This window comes from Beta vulgaris, chromosome 7 (genome assembly GCF_026745355.1).
Source record: "Beta vulgaris subsp. vulgaris cultivar EL10 chromosome 7, EL10.2, whole genome shotgun sequence".
NCBI classification, from domain to species: Eukaryota; Viridiplantae; Streptophyta; class Magnoliopsida; order Caryophyllales; family Amaranthaceae; genus Beta; species Beta vulgaris.
In genome coordinates, this window is record NC_079208.1 from 48,244,467 (window position 1) to 48,260,768 (window position 16,302).

At 35.0% G+C, this 16,302-nt stretch overlaps 1 protein-coding gene across 1 annotated transcript; it reads left to right on the top strand.

Annotated features, from left to right (window-relative positions):
- Positions 1-3,240: 3,240 nt before the first annotated feature.
- LOC104908758 (uncharacterized) lies at positions 3,241-10,239 on the top strand. The gene is made up of 5 exons (XM_010697908.4): positions 3,241-5,812; positions 7,092-7,612; positions 7,835-8,471; positions 8,634-9,115; positions 9,275-10,239. Exons 1-5 carry the CDS (start codon positions 5,293-5,295, stop codon positions 9,920-9,922), a joined length of 2,808 nt encoding a protein of 935 aa, XP_010696210.3. The 5' UTR covers positions 3,241-5,292; the 3' UTR covers positions 9,923-10,239.
- Positions 10,240-16,302: the final 6,063 nt, after the last annotated feature.

Here is a 16,302-nt window from a genome sequence, read left to right on the forward strand (position 1 = left end):
ATGTTTATTATACTATTTATAAGTACAATGTGCATATTTTAGGCCAATGTTCATTGTATTACTAACATCAATAGTAGAATAATTGCTTATTGTTGCGGTGATTAGGGGTGAAAGTTATTCGGATAAAATCCAAAATCCAATCCAATCCAATCCGAATTAGTAATTCGGATCGGGTTTGAAGTGTGTTCGGATTGAGATTTTTTGAAAAATTGGACTTTCGGATTGGATTGGATTGAGGGCAATCGGATCCAAAAATCCAATATAACCAAATAGTAATATGGCTTGTATTATGTATCTAGATTGGGCTTAAGTGCTTAACTGATTTTTTTTTTATAAAAAACCTACTCCATAGCCCAATAAACATAGCACTTCAACCCTTCCCTAAAACACCAAGTGCACTTAATTCATTATTTCCTAAAGCTACTAAGTTGTCGTTGTGCTTAATTCATTTCATCGAAAAACTAGAGTTTTAAAAAAATCGGATTTTCGGATCGGATCCAATCTAGAGTATGAAATTTCGGATTGGATTGGATCGGATTCAGACCCTAATTGGTTTGGATTCGGATTGAAAAATTGAAATCCAAATTTTATTCGGATCGGATTGGATTAGCACCTAATCCAAACCGCACACCGAACTTTCACCCCTAGCGGTGATATTGCTGTGGTTTTACCCATATGTAACTATATATAACGTAAAAAGAAAGGAAAAATATAAAATAACCATATTGTTGCGGTTTTGGCCAAAAACCACAGCAATATGGTTTGACGAAATTTATTTGAAATTTTTTGACTATTTGACCAAACATATTGTTGCGGTTTCTTGGGTTTCTTACAAGAAACCGCAGCAATATATTAAAATAATATAAAAGATTATTATTTGAACCTATTGTTGCGGTTCCTACAAAAAACCGCATCAATAGGCTTTCAAAATTAATAATATAATAATTTACCTAGGGTTTTAAGCACTCCTCTCTTCCTCTCTCTACTCTCACTCACACCTCTCCTCCCCTCTCTCTCTCCTCTCATACACGCCTCTCTTCCTCTCTCTCTCTCCTCCTCTCTTCCCCCCCCCTCTCCACCTCTAACCCTCTTATCCTCTCGTCAACGACGGCCGTCGACCGTTCGTCTTCAACCACGGCCGTCGACCGTTCGTCTTCTACCACGACCGTTCATCTTCAACCACGACCGTCGATCGTTCGTCTTCAACCACGATTCATTCGTTCGTCCGCCAGATTCGTTCGTTCATCGGTTCATTCGTCCGCCAGACGCGTGTCGACCGTTCGCACTAACAACAACCGACAACCAGATTCGTTCGTCGGTTCATTCGTTCCTCATTCGTTTGTAAATTTTCGTTCGCACCAGATTGTTTGTAAATTTTCCTTTTTTAATGTAATTTTTGTTTCAGCAATTTTTTTTTCATTTTTTTATCGTTTTTTGTAAATCGGTTTGTAAATTTTCATTGTTTTAGGTTAGCAATTTTTTCTGTTTTTTTTCGTTTCAGCATTCCAGATCTCCATTTTTCATTTTTTTGGTGAATGGAGATTTGATTTTTTCAGGTTAGTGTTATAGATGCAGTAGATCAGTTAGTCAATTTTTTTTAGGTTAGTGTTCTATATAATATGTTTGTTTTTTTGGGTGAAGGCAGATTTGATCTCATTTGTGTTTTAGTTAAGTGTTTTTTTACACTCTAATTTTGTATATGAATATCGAATATTTTTTTTGAACTGTGGTACATATTGTTGCGGTTTTTGGTAATATGCTCTAAATTTTTTTAATTAAAAAAATACATATTGCTGCGGTTTTACCCAGGAATATATTCAAATATTGCTGCGGTTTAAAACCACAACAATATATTAATTTCTTATTGCTGCCCCTTAATTGCTGCGCGGCAAAAACCTCCGTAATATGCCACTTAATGACCGCAACAATAAGCATTTATTCTACTAGTGCATGTATTCACTAAAATCATTTTAGTCACTTGCTCTTTACATTTGGTCATTATTTATTGTGTGTCTGGGAGCATGTTCATTATATTATTAAAATATGTCATTGTATGTTTGAAAGATTATGTTAATTATATTATAAACTTTAAGAATTTTGTTTTTAACTACTGCTCTTTTCTTTATTGTATCAGTTCACTTTGACTAGTTCAGATAAGTAATGATATGTTAAATTGTCGAAATATCACAAATCAAATCATCGAAAATGGGAGAAAGCTCAGAAACAAGAATATCTTCTTAATGAACTTAATAGTATTTAGTTAACAATAAATGTTCTTTTGTAAGATCCTGATGTTTATATGGGACATATTGTATTGTTTTGGTTATATTTCTACCCATGAATACATATTACATTTTTAATCTATCATCTTTTGTAATTACTTATTTTTTTGATAATTATATAACTATTTAGTTGGGTTATTCATGATACATAGTATGTTGTTCATTGTAAAATCATATTTGTACATTATAAAGAATAATAATGACAACATAGATTTTCATTGCAATGAACATATAAGTAATTTGAAAGAACATTTTGAAGAACTTGGATGAACAAACTAACAATTTAAATCAACAGTAGATCAAATGAAGTGAGAAATGAACTATAGTAAATTTGAAACATATTTTGAATTTGAAATTTGAAAATTCATAAACATACTGAATTTTGCAATAAGTCGAAATGTTCAATTCAAAATTGCAATTGTTCATTCAACAGAAAAATGTGTTTATTACACTGGATTTTTTTTATAAATGTTCATCCGAAATTTGCAAATGTTCAAGCAATAATATCGTATGTTCATTATACTATAATGTTATTGGAACAAAAAAAAAATGTTATTTCTTTTGGTATCTATGTACCTCATTTGGAGCAAAAAAAAAATAATGTTATTGGAACAAACTAGATGTTTATTAATTTGTAATACACATGAGGTGAAAAAGTTAATGAGGAAAGAGAAATTGAACTGAGTCGCACAAATGTTCAATCCAAAATTACAAATATTCATTGGAATAAAAAAAGTTACCATTTTGCACCATGCGGCCCTAGAGGAAGGTGCAATCGTGTTCACCTTCGAATTTGCTAAACATTTGTAATTAACTTTTTCACAATTTCTATATAATTTAGCAATTTCAGTTCTCCACCAATCTTCTCCGATCCCCTCAAATATCTTCTTTTTCTGTTGCATGTCTACACTTTGATTAGTACTGACTCTTCATCTTCGCATTAGTTCGCATTATTACTGCACACTTCATCAAGTTTGAAGAATTCAACATGCATCAAACATTTTATTTGCAACCTCATCAACTCCTAGCTAATTATTCAAAGGCGACTTCTGGTGCACTTTGGTTTCATAAGGTTATCTTTCTTCTTTTTTTGTTAAATTAGTTTTCTATTATCTATAATTTTGGTAATGTCATACTATATGCTTTGTTTGGCGTCTTGTATAACCTTTCTTATATATAATTTTAAAATTGCTGGTAGTTTGTTGGGTTATATCAACTATTATGTTTCAATTTGGTGTGAAAATAATCCTTTTTGCGGGTAAGCACTTTAAATAGGCTTGCTTGCTTGATTTATTTAATCTTTTGATTACATAATGTTTAAGTTTCCTTCCTTCATGTGAAATTGTCAATATCTAGCTGTAAATGGTGGCATAATTATGATTTATAGGCAACTTTGTAAGGAAAGAGTCCCATTAGCTTCTTTATAGCCTTATAGGTAGCATAATGAGTTTAGAGTTGTAGTGAAAATTTATGAAGAAATCGTTTTTCCTCTGCAAATTAGATTGTAGACACGAGTCTATCATCTAAATTGTGCGCACCATTCAACTCAATGAACAAAACAACATTCTCGGTGAACAAATTAAGCAAAATAACAAAAGAACACCACACGAGACTCAATGAACATCTAAATCAGCAATGAACAACAAGAAAAAAAAAAAAGATGACTATAAGAGGAAATATTTGATGAACAATCACTTAACCTAAAAAACAGACAAAGAAAACACAATGAACAAATTAATATCTGCAATAAAAAAACTAAGAAACATAAAGATAAATGTTAACAAAGGAGAATCGTCGAGATCGATGTTCATTGGAGAACAGTTGATGTACATTAGTTTTACATGTTCATTGGAGAACAATTGATGTACATTAGTTTTACATGTTCATTGGAGAACAGTTGATTTATTAGTTTTACATGTTCATTGGAGAACAGTTGATGTATATTAGTTTCACGCGTTTTGTGATTTTTGGGTTGCGTTTTGGCCCTTGAATCCACCATCTACCAATTGGTTTTTTCTGAGGATGGCGTTATATTATATGGTCCATGGACATTAGCAAAATATCTTTTGTTGGCGATATAAACGCTAACTAGTGCTCAACAAAGATGTGTTAGTTCAACCAACATGTGTCAATTCCAAAGGTCTCGTGGTCAAACGGTAATTAGGAACCCTCTCCGTTTTAGAGAACATTTTTTTGTCTAAATTAATTTGAACACTTTCATTTTGTTAATAAAATAACATATGATAATCATGCTACAATATATCACCTAAAACTATGTGTTCCAACGAGTGTTTAGATCTTTTTGCGACGAAGGGAGTAAATAAAAAGTAGTACGATAAGCTAAAAAAAGAGGATTTAAGTCAAAAGAATTATTTATCTATCCATAAAAATTTTAAAATTAGTAGGTAATTACAAAATAATGCTTGAAAGGTTTAAAAGCTTAAGTGGTCTGACCAAATAAGTCAGATCGTCTAACACAAAACTAGCTCATGTCAGTTTGTATTTCTTCTTATTCACATTGACAAATGACAATGTTGCAGTTTAACGGAAACGGAGGTATAACGTATAAGTATCTTGAATACTCTTGTATGAAACCAAAAAAGATTAGATATCCCCTACAACAGCTGGCTAGACACAAGTAAAATTAGAAGACAAGAAAAAATTTATGAGTTTGGGGTTGACCAGATTTACTAACTTATCTAATACTATTACTGTAATACCTACTGAATATAATATTAGTACTAATTAGTCAACAAGGTACCCAGAACATAAACACCACTAGTAAGTAGTAACATGGTTTAGCTTATGATATTTCAGAGAGATCATAATTTAACTTCTAATAATTCAGAGATACATCGTGGACTTTGAGTCTTCTTTTTTTTAAGTACAACAATTACATCGTGTATTACTTGAAGATTTGATTCTATAAATTGTCTTCTGAAAATTTATAACTCTACTCTCAAACATAATAACAAAGAGCAAAAAAGTCAAAGTCTGAGATATTGGAAGCATGGAAAATCCAAATCATGCAGTAGAAATGGAGAAGGAACTCTATGCTGCCTCCATGAAAGGCAATGTAGAGATTCTTCGAGCTGAAGCTCAAAGCGACGAATATTTACGTAAGAAAACACATTGGAAAAACAATATTATTCACATAGCAATTCGCCACGAGCAACATGATTTCATAGAAGAATCTCTAAGGAGATTTCCTGTTAATGATGAGCTATTTTGTGAAAGGAATTGCAAAGGAAACACCCCTCTTCATGTTGCTGCTGAGGTCGGAAACTTAAGCATTGTGAGTTTACTCTTTAATTACTTTGAGGAAGTGAGGCAAAGTCATGATGATGCCACTGAGAAGCCATGGAGGATGCAGAACACCAAGAAAAACACTCCTGTTCATGTTGCAATTATTCATGACAATGTCAAGATTGCCAGATTTTTGTTGGAGAAGGATCCTGGCTTGGCTTATATTATCAATGCCTCAAATGAAGCACCCCTTCATCTTGCGATCAAACACCATGTTAATTATTGTAAGTTGCTTCATTCTCAAGCTTGTATGCTTTTTTTAAGGGTGAATTTAATGTTTGTCTTTTGTTCTGTTGAATATGCATGACAAGAAATATAATTTTGATCATTTTTTGATAGTCTATTTCTCCCTTTAACTTAGTGTGTGTGACATATATTGATATATATATAGGAGTCCCGTGAGAATAATCCTTATATGAGAACATGAGAATACTTTGTTGTAATCCTTTTCAACCAATATTTAGTCCATTTTGACTAAATTATAACCATCTTTTCTTTACGGGGCCAATCTTCAAAAATGATTATAGTTTCAAGAAAAAGGATTTCAATTTCACTAAAGTGGATTATAGTTCCACTATTCTCATGTTCTCGTATAAGAAGTGTAAAGGGGTTCGCATGAGTCGAGTGCTATGACTCCGACCTTGTTTTAGTGGTCGTGACTCTAACTGGGGTATGTGAATATTTCAGAAGTCAATGGTAAATTACCTGGTGGGCTCTCCAAAAAGATCCTATCTTGGGATTGCCATTTGATCAATCCCAAGGGAAGGGGTTAGAGGGTGGAAGGCCAAAACCTTACCAACCCAATCAACCCCATCCCTCAAGTAGATAACTAGTATACCAAGAATGATAGGAATTGACGGTCCCAATAAAAATATGACGGGCTATATTGACTTCAATACTAACGAACGTGATTGTAATATTTATTTGATCATAGCATTAATTAGTAAACATAGTGTTAAATTTCAGATTAGATGAAAATGGGTCTGGGTAACCCAATAAGGAGGAGGAGAGTTTAGCCCACTTACAAGCTAGAAGGTTCCATCCTAAAACCAATTGGTGATAGGAGGAGTAACTCCTAATCTTATAAAGTAGTTTATTCTCTCCTCTTTCTCCAATGTGGGACACTCACAAGTGGACACTTAATGGGTTTCAACACATACGTAGTGGTGGTGGTAGCAACAATTAGCAAACATTGGAAATAATATTTGAAAGCTATTGTGCTTTTCAATTGTAGCAAGAAATCCCTGTATCATACCACAAAGGATACGAACACAACTATGTTGCATATCAGTTAAAACAATTGCCGTGCTTTTCTCTTATGTTAACTTTCAACTGACATGGATGAAGTATATTCGAAAAAGTAATTATAAAGTTTCAGCTGCTCATACAAAGTTCTATATTTTACAAACTTATAACTTTCATCTCTGTATCAGCTACTGTTGCCTTCTGACCATATGGTAACGAACCCTTTCTAACTACTGATGTGTATTTGTTAATCCCTAGCTGAGAGCGAATCAATTATGACCAAAGTAAAACAACCAATCAACGAGGGAGGAGCAGCTTTGGTGATAAAGTTTGTAACTGGGGAAGATATGTCAAGTATGATAAATTTTCTGGTAGAAAAAGGAAGTTGTGTAACATGTTGGCCTGATGCAAAAGGTTCAACTCCTCTTCATAGAGCAGCATCACTCAGCACTCCTTACAATATGCAGGTGATAAGAACCATACTTTACCATTCGCCGCAGTCTGTAGAGGTCTGTGATGCTTCTGGAAACTCCATCTTACACCTTCTGATTAGTAAGATGCCCAACTACCAAGAAGGTATAAACCTGCTCAAATTTAAAGAGATATACGCCCTTAGGAATTACCAGAACCAACAAGGAAATACACCATTACACATCGCTGCAAAAAATAAGGACATAAATATGGTGCGAGTTCTATTGGAATCCTCAACCAAACTCAGCATCAGAAACATGGAAGGCACCTCAGCAGCATCTCTAATTCAACAAAATAATCTGCTTGAGGTAGGAGTCATCCTGGTTGCTGATTATAAATTTCACACTTTTTCTGGCCCTATTGTGTTTTTATTATCTCTTTAAAGTTAGGACCCGGTATAAAGAATGAAACAAAAAGAATTAGTGCGTTGCACGAGCTTAGAACCTAGTACTTGATAGGACTTATAATATTTTACTGTCCTCCTATCATCACCTTCCTGTTTCTCTAAGTTGATGATAATGTGTTTGCAGATACTAAGGAAACGAAAAATGACACGGGAGGAATGTGAAGCAGCAGACAAAGCAAACATAACTTTTCTAAGAGAAAGAATGAGCAGGTTAGGAATGGATTTCTTACTCTCACAAGATTCTGAGGGAAGGAATGTCCTTCATAGATTAATGCACATAAAGAATGAAAGCCATATAATGCAAGACGACTTTGTAGATTTTATTCAACAAGTACTTGGAAGCTCATGTCCAGCACTTGTTTCTCAAACAGACCTTAAAGGGGATACTCCGATTCATGTCCTGGTGCGAAATCGTCCTGATACCTCAATCTATGTTGCCTCAGGAAATCAAGATAACGCCCAGCAGAACAATGATGCTTTTGTTTATTCACCATTGTGGCAATCAGGCTTTTTGTCAGTGTTATTGGCGTTATGCAATCAGTGTATCCTTCAAAATCAAGAAGAGGCCAACCGCAAGGATGCTCGTTATGACAAACCATGGTTGGTGCAGAATGCAAAAGGCAATACGCCTCTCCATGAAGCACTCATAGCAAATAACAATGGATTGGCTATAAGATTGTTAGGACATGATCAAAAGTCGGCTACTTTAGTCAACAAAAGTAAGGAGGCACCCCTGCATCTCCTTGCTAGAAGTCTCCCAGGTCAGTCTTTTTATTTTGACAAATATTGCTTCTTTTTAGCCTATTCTGTACAAAGAGGCATTTTAGTTGAGTGCATTTTGAGGGATGAACCTGAGGTATGGTAGTTTCTGTACTCTTACATCATAAGGTCCTAATAGTAATTATATCTTTATAATGCCTAAGACATGGAGCCATTCAAGAAAGAAGACATAGAGTTAATGGTGAGGGCAAATGTCGAAGCTGCGCGTATGCCTGATCAAGATGGTCTGACTCCATTACTGAGAGCATTTCAAGCTGGCAACTTGTCTACAGCTACAACTCTATGCACCGTTTCCTCAGAAGCAGCAAAAATTCCTGATGCTAAGGGTCAAACATTTTGGCACCTGCTTATAAATCATCCATCGGACTATTATTTCTTTCGTCTCCTTCAAGATGTGGCTTTAAGAGATCTTTTGAAGTTAAAGGATAAAAATGGAAACACGCCACTGCATTTGGCAATTGAAGGTAACCGTTTTGACCTTGTAAAAATTTTCTTTGAAACCTGGGAACTTGAACGTAAGTCATCATCAAAGGGTAAATGGCTAGTGGAACTCCTAGAATTACAAAACAAGGCTGGTAAAACTCCTGGCGATCTGATAGGAGAATCATCATGTCTACCTCCAGATGTAAGTACTTATTGCATTATTTCTCCACCACTTGCGCTCTATGTATATTATTTACATTGTGCTAATAACCCATTGTTGTTAAAAACCCATTGAACATTGAAGTGAATTCATCACTAGCTAGTTCATTACTAACAGAACAACTTCCTTATTATTGTACAGATTGAAAAAAGCATTGGTGATAAAAATGAAATGATAGGCATTCGGAGCATGTGGGGAATTCCTACAGTACAGATGAAAACCTATGTAAATACAATGGGTATTATAGCAGCTCTATTGACAACAATAACATTCACAGCAGCATTCACTGTTCCTGGTGGACTCCACGAAACTAGTGGGATTCCGATTTTCATAAGTAAGGTAGCATTTCAGGTCTTTATGATATCAGATGTGGTGGCAATGTGCTTATCAATGATGGTCTTATTCTGTCTCCTGTGGATCATGGCTACTAGCAGTAGGCACAATTCATTAATGATACTGGATTTCAGTGTCGCGTTGCTGCTTGCGTCGTTCTTTGCAACTCTGTTAACTTTCATGACAGGTCTTTTCGCAGTAATGTTCCCTGTCAAACCTTGGATCGCTATTGTCACTGTGGTTCTCTGCTCTTTGCTAATGATGCTCGTTCACAAATTCCTTGTCATCAATTTACTTATTCCTCTTGGAAAATCTACTCTTGTTTTTTTGAGGATGTCTTGGAGGTGTATTGCTAGATTATGCACTAATTTTACTGGATGTTGTAAGAAAAACCAGAGGAATCGTGGAATTAGTCGCCTAGGTCACATTGGTCGACGTTCCTTCATTCAAGTTTAGACAATAAGTATTGTGCTACTTTTCAATACATTATTACTAGGTCATTGTTATTTAATTGCTATTTTTTTACTACTACTATGTTTTTTTTATAGCTATTCTTTTGCTACTATTATATCATCATATGTAAACTCTATGATGTATGGACTTTTCAATATAACTTTTGTGTAAGCAACTAAACTATGTATGAAATTGTGGTTTAAAAAACAGAAGAAAGAAGAATATTTAGATATATCTCCTTCTCCAGGTGAGAATTGTAATGAGCTGAAGAGAGAAATGAGAGAGGAAAGAGAGAGAAAATTATCTCCTCTATTCTATTATTCCCAAGCATTACCTACTGACAAAGTATTTATAGAGTAGTTAGTTGTAACTAACTAACTGAAGTAGGTATTTCTAATAACAGAATGTAAAAGGTACATCAGCTAATTATTACATAAACTCATATTCCCCCCGCAAGCTGGAAGTGGGAAGAATGAACCAAACCAAGCTTGGAAGAGAGTTGCTGATGTTGAGGACCTGAGAGAGGCTTGGTAAGAACGTCTGCAAGCTGAAGTGAACTGGAGACATGAGAGGTCTGAATGAAACCTGAAACCACCTGCTCTCTGACATAGTGGCAGTCTCTATTCAAGTGCTTAGTCCTCTCATGGAACACTGGATTCTGCGCAATGTGTTCAGCAGCAGAGTTATCACAAAATAACTTAATAGGAAGCTGTACTTGATGGTTTAAATCTTGCATTAAACCTTCTAACCACACTATTTCAGAAGCAGCACTGGACATACTCCTGTATTCAGCTTCTGCAGAAGACTTGCTCACAATCTTTTGCTTCTTGGTTTTCCAAGAAACCAAGTGAGAACCCAAAAACATGCAATAAGCACTTAAGGACTTACAATTAAACACACAAGAACTCCAATCAGCATCACTGTAACCTTGAAGATGTAAGTCACACTTAGCAGAATAGTATAGGCCCAAATCAACAATGTGTTTAAGATATTGCACAACATGGAGAGCAGCTTGCATATGAGGTTCCCTTGGACAACTAAGAAACTGACTTAAGTGTTGAGTAGTATAGGACAAGTTTGGCCTTGTAATGTTAAGATATAACAACCTACCTATAAGCTGTCTATATGCTTCAGGCTGTGCAAGAACTTCACCAACTTCTGTAGATAGACCTAGACCCTTAGGCAGAGGGGTAGTAACAGGTCTATTATGAGTCAACTGAAAATCTTGAATGATGTTTGAGATGTACTTCCTTTGACTAAGGAAGGTACCCTGAGAATTTCTAAGAACTTCAATGCCTATAAAGTACTTCATAGACCCCAAATCCTTGATGGTGAAAGCTTTATCAAGAGAGGATTTAAGAACATCAATTTGAAGTTGACATGTACCAGTCAATACCATATCATCCACATAAACAAGAATGAGTAAAAATTCACCATCTTTTTGCCTAGTGAAGAGAGAATAGTCTTGAGTAGATTGAACAAAGCCTTGTAAGGAGAGAAACTTGCATAATTCTTTATTCCACTGCCTAGAAGCTTGCTTGAGACCATATAAAGACCTCTTTAACTTGCATACATCACCAGGCTGAGCTTTAGTATAGCCTAAAGGGGGTTTCATAAACACCTCTTCATCTAAGAAACCATGCAAGAAGGCATTATTTATGTCTAATTGACATAAAGGCCAACCTTTGGCAGTAGCTAAGGAAATAACAACTCTGACAGTGGCTATATTTTGGCAACAGGTGAAAAAGTGTGAGTATAGTCTTTCCTAGCTACTTGTTGATAGCCAACAGCCACCAACCTAGCCTTATATCTGTCCACAGTGCCATTTGGATTAAACTTGATCTTAAAAATCCATTTGGAAGCAATAGCTTTCTTTCCTGCTGGTAAGGAAGTCAACACCCAGGTATCATTTGATTCTAAAGCAAGAATCTCTTTATCCATGGCATCCTGCCACTCAGGAATTAAACATGTTTGTGCATAGGAAGAAGGCTCAGAAACAGGAGGAGAAGAAGTGACAGAGAATGAACTAGAAGGAGAAGAAAGATGGGGAGTAGGACAAATAAAGTCCTGTAATTTGATAGGTGGTTTAAAGATTCTAGTAGAGTGTCTGATGGAAGAAGGAGGAGCATGGTCATGTGTATTATTATGATTTGAGGCAAGAATAGTAGACTCGGGATTAGCAACTTCAGTAGAAGTATTAGGAATAAGAGAATGATGTGTAGATGTTGAAGGATTTGATGGGGAAGAAATAGAATTAGATGGAACATCTGATTGTATGGAAGGAACATCATTAGATGCAGAAGGAATATCATTAGATGGGACATAGGCATGGATAGAAGTAATAGGTGTAGGATCTGACAAATCTATAGGAGAGAGTATAGAAGAGACTGTAGGTAAGGGTGGAATCTGGGAATCAGAGGGAAAAGTAGGCTTAAAAGGAAAGATGGTCTCTTGAAAAGTAACATCTTTAGATACAAAACACTTCTTAGTGAGTAGATCATACACTTTATAGCCCTTTTGGCCAAAAGGATAACCTAAGAAAACACATTTAATAGCTCTAGGACTGAATTTGTCCTTGGTTCTATCAGTATTATGAGCATAACATTGACAACCAAACACCCTAAGAGATGTATAATCTGGTTGTTGGTTGGTTAAAATTTCAAAGGGGCTTTTCCATTTAAGGATAGGAGTAGGGATTTTGTTAATAAGGTAAGTGGCAGTAAGAAGGCATTCACCCCAGAAATGAGAAGGGATATTAGCTTGAAATTTTAAAGCTCTAGCAACCTCAAGAAGATGTTGGTGTTTTCTTTCAACTCTCCCATTCTGTTGAGGAACACCAGGAATACTTCTTTGATGATAGGCCTTTATTACAAAAAAGCTCAAGACACTGTTCTTGTATTATTTCAGTCCCATTATCAGATCTTATGCTTTTAATAGGTTTACTGTATTGTGTTTCAATAAGAGCTAAGAAATTGGCAATAGTTTTATGAACTTGTTGTTTGTTCTGTAACAAGAATGTCCATGTGGTTCTACTAAAGTCATCTAGAATGGTAAGAAAATAGGAGGCTCCATGAATGGTTTTGATTCTATATGGACCCCAAAGGTCTATATGTATTAGAGCAAATGAGTCAGGTGCTCTAGAAATACTCTTAGGGAAGGGAGATTTGTGGTGTTTAGCAAACACACATATTTCACAGAAGAAATCAGGTGAATGAGAGCAGAGAGAAGTATTCACATACTTCATTCTAGATATGGAAGGGTGACCTAACCTTGCATGAAGGATATCAAGAGATATCTTAGATGTAGAATTAGCTCTGTGAGGTGGAATGTATTTAACAGAAGAAGATAATGTGGATTTGTTTATGGAAGAGGAACAAGCATGTAAATCATGAGTAGACTGATACACATTTAGATAATAGATACCACCTACTTTAAAACCTTGAATCAACCTTTTCTTAGCATTATTCACAAACGCACATTCATCACCAGTAAAGTGAACTGTAATTTTGCTATGATCAGCCAATTTTCCCACAGAGAGCAAATTATGGTTAAAACTGGGAACAAGTAGCACATCATACAGAGTAATACCAGCACATATCTCAATAATACCAATTTCAGATACCAGAGAATAACTACCATCAGGTAGCCCAACTTTAATGGCTTTAGCATGTTTTCTTTTAACAGTAAATAAATTAGAATCATAGACCATGTGATCAGTTGCACCAGAATCAATTATCCATATGGATTTAAGAGATATACCTGCCAAATGAGCAGATGATGCAAAGTTGTTAGAAGATTCTCCAACAACTTGCTTGTGTTGCACAGTTTTAAGAAAATCTTGAAACATGGAATGCAACATAGCACTATCAACATGGTTAACTGAAGCACTAGATGGTCCAGCACCAGTGTATTCCAGAGGTATGTCATCAAAGTTGTTGTCAATAGCAACATGAGCACTCAAATTTCCAGAATTATGAGAGAAAGATGTAGAGCCAGATTTCTTGTGATACCAATCAGGAAAACCAATGAGCTTGAAACATTGGTCTTTAGAATGTCCTTTAGCCTTGCAATAATCACAATGCAAGTTCAATTTCTCCAGTTTTTCTTTCTTCCAGTCTCTTTTTCCACCAGAATTTCTTTGCACAACAAGAGCACTCACTTCTTGAGTAGAATATTGACTTCCAGAAATTTGCTTTTGCTTTTCAATTTGTTGTGCTAAAGCAAAAGCTCTATTAATTGAAGGTAGAGGATCCATTGACAGAATGTTAGTGATAATATTGTCATATCCATCATTAAGACCAAGCAATAACTCAACTAGTTTTTCTTCAGCCTGAAATTCTGCTATCTTTTTCATAAAATTGCAACTACACTTAGCCATCGCTCCACAACTACAATCTGGAAAATTCCTTAAGTTCTGTAATTCATCCCACAAACGCTTCATTTTCCCAAAGTACATCACAACTGACATATTTTCTTGCTTTAATTTCTCCAAATCCTTCTTTAATTGATAAATCTGAGGTCCATTGGACTGACCATATCTCTCACAAACTTCACTCCATAGTTGAATTGAACTTTCTACAAAAGTGAAATTCTCACTAATGTCTGGTTCCATGGAATTCATTAGCCAACAGGTAATCAGATAATCACATCTGATCCATCTATTGAAATCCTTATCCTTAGAATTAGGTTTCGTAATTGAACCATCAAGAAATCCAAGCTTATTTTTCGCAATTAAAGCACGTTTTACATTTCTCTTCCAGCTAACAAAATTAGTTGAATTCAAATTGATTGCAACTAACTTGTTCATAGTTTGATCTGAATTAGAAATGTAAAATGGATCGTTATAGCTAATACTTACATTGCTGTCATTATTGACAGAATTCTCTCCAGAATTTTCTCCAGATTTTTCCGCCATTGATTGATTGAAAAACAATTGAAGAATAATCTCCTTTTAAAATCTTCAATTCAGATATGAACAATCAATCACTTCGAGATTAATCGCAGGTCAAGAAACGAGCCTGCTCTGATACCATGAGAATTGTAATGAGCTGAAGAGAGAAACGAGAGAGGAAAGAGAGAGAAAATTATCTCCTCTATTCTATTATTCCCAAGCATTACCTACTGACAAAGTATTTATAGAGTAGTTAGTTGTAACTAACTAACTGAAGTAGGTATTTCTAATAACAGAAAGTAAAAGATACATCAGCTAATTATTACATAAACTCATACCAGGCTTCTTAGTGGTAAAGTCTGAGCGAACCCTTCTGAGTTGTGTGTACAATGTACAATGTACAGGAGGACAAAGCACCTATGAACTTGACTATAAGTGGTTGTGTATATATTGTTTCTTATGTAAGTCTTATGTTGTCCTTAAGTATGCTTTTGGAAGGAAAAACAAAGAGTGCTATGATTATGATGTTGTTTCTTCGGTTACTAGGATGGTTTTGGATATCTTAAGAGGGGCTTTGTGCTATTGGGTTTTTTTGTGAACAAACGAACATAGCATTAATTAAGACGATCCAATTAAAAAGTTCATTACAATCCGAGATGTACTCATTCTTGCAACACGGGGGTGGTGTACTTAAAAAACCTTGTTACATTCATGTAATCATCTAGTTTATAAGCTTCTTTTGCTAAACTATCCGCAACCTTGCCCAGCAACATGGGGGTGGGGTGCTATATGGGTTCTTTAAAAAAAAATTATTGTATTGAGACTATAGATTAGAGGTGGAATATATCATTCTCGACCCATCACTTTTGTGATGTGCTTCGTAAATTAGTGTTAAAAGTACTTGTATATATGCTAAAGAGCTTCTTGAATGTTATTGTATCTCTAAATTCGCGAACCTACGTTGAATAACTATTGACAATTGAGATATCCACCTCATTGAAGGGTTTGAGATTATCCGAGGGGGTTGTAGCATTAAAGATTGACATGGTCAAGTCTCAAGTCTTACGATTAGGTGGAGTGAATTTTACTTGAAACAGACCTTTGACGTATAAATTTTATTAGCAATGGACAAATATAGGTAAGGCTTGTATAACATCATTTCATTTATTCTAATTTAGTAAATGGTGTTTTTTATTGATGATTTTGCTCCTAATTGGAGGATTTCGTAGAAATTACTAATTATTTGTCCAATTTCATAAACAACTTATCATCCTTTTTTCCCTCTGTCATACGATAATAAAGAGAAGGAAAAAAATCCAAATCTTTCTTAAAGAATTTTGCCAAATTTACCTCTATGAAAGCTTAATTTTCATATCACACAAACTCATTGAAGTGTAACACTTTAAAACAAACTTTTCACCATCAACTAATAACACAAATGACGAGGAGAAAAGTTTGGACATAATCCCTAAAGTTGATCCCTTCGTAGAAA